This window comes from Brienomyrus brachyistius, chromosome 20 (genome assembly GCF_023856365.1).
Source record: "Brienomyrus brachyistius isolate T26 chromosome 20, BBRACH_0.4, whole genome shotgun sequence".
NCBI classification, from domain to species: domain Eukaryota; kingdom Metazoa; phylum Chordata; class Actinopteri; order Osteoglossiformes; family Mormyridae; genus Brienomyrus; species Brienomyrus brachyistius.
This window is the reverse complement of record NC_064552.1, coordinates 5,643,898-5,651,403: the sequence shown is the minus strand read 5'-3', so window position 1 is coordinate 5,651,403 and position 7,506 is coordinate 5,643,898. Positions and strand designations below refer to the sequence as shown.

The 7,506-nt window shown below is 48.9% G+C and overlaps 1 protein-coding gene across 1 annotated transcript in view; it reads left to right on the top strand.

Moving 5' to 3' along the window:
* Window positions 1-3,123: 3,123 nt before the first annotated feature.
* ptprea (protein tyrosine phosphatase receptor type Ea) overlaps window positions 3,124-7,506 on the top strand; it is a 30,335-nt gene continuing 25,952 nt past the window's right edge. The window contains 1 exon segment of the mRNA XM_048987008.1: window positions 3,124-3,455. Coding sequence (XP_048842965.1) covers window positions 3,407-3,455 — 49 coding nt within the window. The 5' untranslated portion in view covers window positions 3,124-3,406.

Sequence of the window (7,506 nt, the reverse complement as noted above, 5' to 3'; positions counted from 1 at the left end):
CTTTGTCTCTCTTGCGCTGTATATTCTTGAACTGTTTGTAGAGATTAACCTGATTGCAGCGAGAGGGCAAGGTCTCGTTCAAGGTTAATAGAACATGGACATCTTGTGTCTCGAGGGCTGCTGCGAAGTATGATTTTTTTTCCCGCCTCGTTTGAAGGCTCCGCGGACTCTGGGCGACTGCTTGAGTTTACAGTGACTCCGCCAGCTATCGCGCGGCTGTATCGCGAGAGGCTCGATCTTTCATCGTGACAACAGGGGACGGCTTACTGCCACAGGAGGGCAGACCGGTGTCATGCCATTCGCCGTGTTGTGCCTGCTGCTTGCGGCCGGCGTTCCGGGCAATTCCGTGCCAGCTCGGCCTTATGGACGGCTCTCCGGAGTCGGAGCTGGACCGACGCCTCGCTCTGTGGCCATCTGGAGCAGGCGTGCGTATCTTCGCCGGAGAGCACTATAGAGAAACGTCCGGAGCCTCCGGGCAGATCCCAATCTGTCCTTGTTGATCTGCGTTAAATTGTTTTGGTGAATTGCAAAATACTGTACTTTGCAGAAAATGCTGTTGATCTTCATGTTGGTGTAAATGACACTATTCTGTGTCAGCATAGCCTTTCCTAACCTGCCCCAAAGCCACACCACGGTTTCCATTAACCACCCAATATTTTCACTGCACCCTTAGCCATCCATGTTCGGCTAATTGACACCTAATCCAGTTATTTGACAAATGTAGTTACTCAAGTGAGCCTGTGGTAAAACTAGTGCCCGTTAGGAGAGGTTTGGGAACTGAAGCCGTGTTCATCTAGCCATCCAACTAGATATCAGTCCTCTTTTTGGGGAACGGAAGAAATTCCTGCTAATATTTATTGCGTTACTCTTAATTTGCATATATTGTAATGTTAAATTGTGTTTTTTTTCTGAGCAGATATACACTTACTGCACAGATAAATAGCCTTAAATAGCATTTTCTTCGACTGCCTAAGACGTTTACACAGTCCTGGAATACTGAATGTCTATATTTAGATACACAGATGGGTATGCTACAATAAAACCGGGATGGTAAAATGAACACAGACACAACAACGGACGCGGAGGAGTACTATCGGCCGTGGTGGAAGGCACATGACATTTAGGGGTCTTCCCACTTTGATTAGAGCATCATCTTTGTTACTGTTTTAAGGTTCAGTTATCAGTGCGGTCAGTTATCTGCTCATTTTATTTATCACTGATTTTTTTTGTTCAATTATTCTGATATGTAAATATAGCCGTGTGCTGGCAAGACGGAGTGAGGAAGCTAATTAACTTAGACATTGAGGAAGAAATTATTTCCAAGCGAGAAAGTGGAAAAACCGTGGGAGATCTAAGGACTGAATATGGTTTGGTTAACTCACTGATCGGTACTGGGTGGATGGTGTAAACTGTTTATCTGTAATATACAGGTATGAATTTACCCCATATGGGAAAACTAAATTTTCTAAGAATTAAAAAAAAACTAAAAATGCCAAAAGACTTTGTTTGGTTACTTATGGTTAATGTTAAGGCTGGGTAGGGGCTATGGTTGTGATAGTTAGCGTTAGCGTGAGCAGTTCCCACAAAATGTGTGTGTGTGTGTGTGTGTGTGGTGTATCTGTGTATATATGCATGCATATATATGACCCATCACCACGAAATGAGTCCTATGGGTGTAATTCTACCAGTGCAACTTAAGACTCATTTCGTGGTGATGGGTCACATATGTGTGTGTATGTATATGTATATATGTCTGTATGAATATGTATATATATATATATATTTCTCATATTGGTTTTGGAAAAGGTTCTCCTCACCCCCCCTCGCCTCTTTTCTGCTGTCTTGCTGATCCTGGCCGTGTTGGGGGGCTTGATTTTTCTTTCTCTCCTTCTTCTTTTTTTGGCCCCCACAAAGGCTTACGTGTGTTAAGCCCTAGACAGCCGTGTAATACGCTCCTCGGAGCGCATCGAGGCGAGCGCGTAAATCAGGGGTGAGCGCATTCGCTGACACCGGCAAGGTGCCCCGCGACTGTGCGTTACGCTCTTAAATCACCTTTATGTCGGCTGTCAGGGGTCACGCCGTGGGGAATGCGAAGGAGCGACACCTCGTTTCCCAGCCGTCGCGACGCTCTCATGCCGGAACCCCCACACTCGGCAGCGCCGGGGAATCCAGTCGCCGAGAATCTGAGGCCGCCGCGGGGTCTGTTAGATCATCGCCATAGCAACCACTCAGAACTCGGGTGGCCTTGGGATTCTTCCCCAGTGCAGAATTTCCAGGTAGATGAACCCTGGGCCTTTTTCCTCCGCTCTTCGATCAAAGGCACGGCGTAGACTGACGCCGTTGTTCTTGGTGTCGTGAAAGAACCACCGTCTGTTCCTCCCTGATGTGCTTTTAATATATGATCTATTTCACATGTAGCATCAGAACGCTGTCGGAACTTTTCTAAATTAAATTATGATATGAAAGTATAATTTTGTGGCTTCTGTGAATAATGGAATGTGTCTTCCAGATATTTTATGAATGAGTTTTACCTTCTCCGATTATCTGTTAATGTCAGTCCTCACCAAAATGTTAAACCAACAAGAAGTAGCTCTCAGTGTAAGAAACGTTGGAGGACCCTGATTTATTATTTAATAATCTACATCTAATTTACATCTAACCAAAAATAAGCATAAATACTCTGGTTTGGGATCGTTAACTGGGGGGGTGGGGGGGTGGGAGGAACCTCCCTGGGCGTCTTGGTGGGACTTGGACAACTTGAGCTGTTCTTAAAGGAAAACACGTCCCACTCTTCAGGTCACTCTGCCTTTTGACTGATGCGTTCTCTGATCCTGTTGGACGGGGTCACGAGCCGCATTCTGACCCAAATACAATTGAATCTGGACTGGACCCCCACCCCTCCCCCCCACCCAACAGCTAGGAAAATTTTATCATTGGTAGATGCAGTAGACCTTGGCTTTGTGTCACTCATGGAATTTGGCCTTCAGGAAGCAATTGCCCAGGAGCCGTATCCTAAATCGCACCTCGCCGGCCACCTCCTCACAGGGGCAGCGCTCCCTGCCCCCACAGCCCGCTAACGGCTCTCAATCAGACGTTCTGACCCACTGCCTGTCTGTTCCTCTCTCCAGGTGAGCATCACCATTTTAAGGCATCCTGGATCATCCCGCAGGAGAGGATGTCCTACCAGCGCTGATTCCTCACCCTCCCTTGGCAGCCTGTGTCGTCTGAGTCTTCATCCCAGCTCATCTGGCTCATACCCAGCCCTGCCTGAGTGCCCCCCCCCCCCCCCCCCCCACCGTGGGAATAGGCACGCGTGGGCCGAGCTATGTGAAGAGGCTGGGACCTCCGAGAGCCAAGCCCACCTAGCACAGCACGGCACCGGACAAAACCCTGGTCACGGACTATTATGGGCCTGGAACCTTCGCTCGTAGTGAATCGCGGCTCGTCCAGGAACTGTGAGTCAACCTCCCCTTCACCCTAACCCCCCCGCTCCCGCCAAAGCAGTGTCATGTGGGGATGTAAACAGGAAGAGCACAGGGTGGCAGGGGTGGGCGGTAGCTCAGGGGCCAGGCAGCCCCATTTGCCATAATGCTCAGCTCGCTCATTCCGAAAGCCGCTGAAAAGGGAACTCTTAGAACGATCGCAATAAGCAAATGGGAATCTTGCGACGTTTTCTTATTGTGTACGCCTGCGCTTGGATCATTTATTTTCTTTCTGTAAACAGTGCCGTTGTCCTTAGCCATCGTGGTTTTGCCTTCTCGGTAACTTGTGTTTTGTTAAAAAAAAAAACAAACAAACCAGGAAAACGGTGGTGCCTTTGTACGCTGGGGGGGGCCAGCTGGGTGTGGTGATGCTGGACGTGCCCTCGGCCTGGGACCCCCAGAACCCTGCCTGAATGGCCGACAAACACATCACGTTAATGTGTGTCCCACATACGGTGACCTCCTGTAATATCTCAGAGCTTTAGTTTGTGAGTTTGTGGTGAACATCAGGCCTGATGTGTCAGAGTTTTAGCAAACGTGTTTCCACCTCAGTAGCTGAGTGCACTTGACCCCTAATGGTGCCAGTATGTTAGCGGCCATGTTTTGGTTAGTCTCCATTTTGCTGCTTAGCGTATTGGTTCATTTGCAGTGGGGGCGTATATCATGTACTATACGGTCATCCCAGCTTATGTGATTTTCAGGGACATGTCCTGTGTAGATGAGCCTGGATGAGGGATCTTTCCGAGGCACTTTTAGAAGTGTTCTGTGACTAATGTTGAACGCTTGGGTCACACAATTAATTTAGCCCTATAAGCTGTGGGAGTGCTTTCTGCATAGACTTGCATACGTCTGGACCGCATTAAACGCAGCCTTCTTGACAATGAAGCGCTATGGGAGCTGCATTGCTGCGGTGAGAATGGGACGCGGGAAGCATGAGGCGAAGAGCTCTGCATTGCTTTAATTAATTATCGTTCATATTTGCAGACTATGAAAGCTTGTTGCAGACATGCGGCTGTTGCACGTGGCTCGTGTTCAGGCTGATCTGCATACAGCCACCTGCGTGTGTCAGATAGCAAAGCATGTAATTAATAACATTCACAGTGACGATTGTTTGCGTATGGGGAAACCGGTGCTTCAGTGGACAGGGAATTCCAACCTGAAGTGGATTGTCCACTCGGATTCTTCTGTTGAATCTTTTGGACACATTGAATGAATTTCCATTAAATTTGAAATTGTCATTTTGTAAGGATTACTTCTTTTTAAGGAGAAATAATGTTTTGTGGGGAGTATGATTGGGTTGCATTATTATGCTTGCATAGCTGCATGCATGATTCTATGAGAGTGTGCATGTCCGTAAAACGCGGCCTAGGTCACTACAGCTGGGCTGCACGGGGCCCGGGAGTTCAGCTGGAATGCGTTTGTGTATTCGCCCCTCCCGACATGGCACAGGAAGGCCGCTGCCCTGACTGGTGCAGGAAACGGCCCCCTTCGCAGGACAGATGGAGGACGGCATGCTTCCCCTGCATAAACCCGCAGGAAAGAAAGCCTGGATGATCCAAATACCTAGAAGCACAGCAAGCTGAGGGGATGTCGTGCCTGCAGCCCCGGGGAGGGACACACATACCTGCATTGGACTGCTTAGCATAGCATGGTTGCACTTGCGTTGGATATCAGGCTTCCGCTGCGAGTGACTGAAGGTGCACTCTGAGCAGACTGTGCTGCTGTGGATTGGCCACTCCTGTGAAACATACTTCAGCTCCAGAACTTTAGTGCCAATCACATTTAGAGTTGTATTTTGTGCCTCCCCCCCCCCCCCCCATGTTATATTTTAGGACCCTGGCTGTATCATGGATCCTCTATTACTCTGCACCACCCGTCCAACACATCAAGAGCTGTATGACACAACAAGAGGAAGCTGAACTTTGCTTTCATTTAATGAATCGACTGCAATCAGCCCTTTCCATCTTGGCCCAGATTGATTGATTTCTCCTTAGACCAATAAAATGCTGATAGGACCAAAATCCAGCAGGGGGGTGATTATGCTCCTCTAAGCAGAGCCCTATGTCCTGAATTGGACTCTGTCGACTTGACAGGATAGGGCTTTCTAACCAAGGGGTGTGTCCCACCCACCACTTTGGCCCCATTATCGACCGCTCCCCTGCCCCCATCACTCGCAGAAATGCTGCCCCCCGCCCCCCCTTATGCTGGTATCTGCTGCTGAATTCACAATTTGTGGCCAATTGTTTGTGGTTGCCCGGTCCAGGATGTGAGGACTGAATGTTTCACTTCCTGTTTCTTAGAGGAACTCGGCCCAGACAGGCCCTTGTAACCCAAAGGCCCTGGGAACTGCAGTGTTATTTTACCTGCCGAGACGATCCAGCCCGGCACCGGGTACATGATTATACAACTGTTCCCGAAGGTAAAGCCTAAGGTTCCCAAGTCCAACCAAAAGACTGAAAAGATTTATGGTACATACAGCCTTTATTTTCAGCAACAGCTGTGGTCATTTCCGTGGAAACAGTGCTGTTGTGTGTCTCCTGAGAATTGCATTGGGCCCACAGACCTGCCTGTGGATCTGGGGCGTAGCAGAAGCCTTACGAAAGACGTCATCTATTTCTCTCCGTCTCTTCTAGCCTCTTTGCTTGCGTCTCTGCGTAAAGCTGTCAGTGGCAGGGTCACACATGGCCTGTGGTTCTTACGGAGCACATTGTGTGTGTTCTCAGTGGGGTGGGTAAATCCTCCTTCTGTTGGTTACTGTTGCCAGGATTCGGGATCTGCAGTTGTTTAGCGGTGCCACTGTATGCACAGGGATGAAGAAACGTGCAGACACTTTGCAGAAACTGCAGCTCTTGCGGTTGACCTCACTTCGGTCAAAAGGTCCCAGAGTCAGTCTTCCCAAGCCAATGTGGGATCGTCTAGCCAACTCTGCCGTGACAATCCTTAATCCGTCTGCTTGATCCGTTTGCACTACAGACGGTGGTCTGTTTAACCAGGAATTCATTTTCCTCCTCCTCTGAGTTCTCATGCTGTTGCGGCTCATTTCAGGAGCGGCGTGTGTCTGGTCATGCCTGCGATGACGGCTGGTCCGCTAACATAAACCTGCCTCCAAGGGATGGAAATGTCTTCCCGTCATATCCGAAAGGAGCATGTGGATTGATAGCGCTTCCTTTTTTTGGGAGAGTCGGCCTCAATGAACACGCATCTGCTTAAAATCCTGCTAGTCTGACACCCTCCCGCGAAGTCTGTTTACTTGCCAGACTGACCATTTATGCCAATACAGACAGGCTTCTTTCATTTGAGATGCATCCCGTTGCATGCGAGATGACTTATAGCATGGGATCTCAGACATAGTGGAGGTCGCGGTGTGTTCCTGGGGGTTTGGCTATGATATACCGAGGTTTAGGACACTGGTGTAGGCTGTACACGTAATTGGCTTCCCACTTTGTCCTTGGCTGTTCAGTTATTTTCTGGCAACTGTTAAAATTATATACATAAATAATGGCCTGTTCAGATTGCAGCCTGGAATCCATCTGTGTCTGTAATTGCAGCTGGGTTCATTGTACGCTGAAGGGATGAATAGCGATGATTTATTTGGAGGTGGGGGGGGGGGGGGGAGGTGCGAAAAGGCTCCTGTTTCTGAGTGAGTGCTCTTCTGGAAACCAGCACCTCACCCTTCTGCGGGTTTGCTTTTGTCTCTTACTCCAATCCTGAACTCCCTGTTAGCTGTAAGGCTAATCTTCAGATTCAGTGTTGGCGAGCAGATTGCCCCACTTGTTTGGGTGCTCACCCCACTTGCAAAACATTTATGAAACGTGCCAGATAGGGCCACATCTGATCTTTGTCCTGAAGGTGTCCCTGGTAGGGGGTTGGGAAACGTCCCTCTGCTGTGGTTTCCCAAGCGTCAAACATCACACAGCAAACAGACACACTGTGATGTTAAAAGATGATGTCACTGTGTGAGTAAGATTGCTTTTTGGTGCAGCCCTGGTCTCCTCTGTTGTTAGGATGGTGGGGTTATTGTACC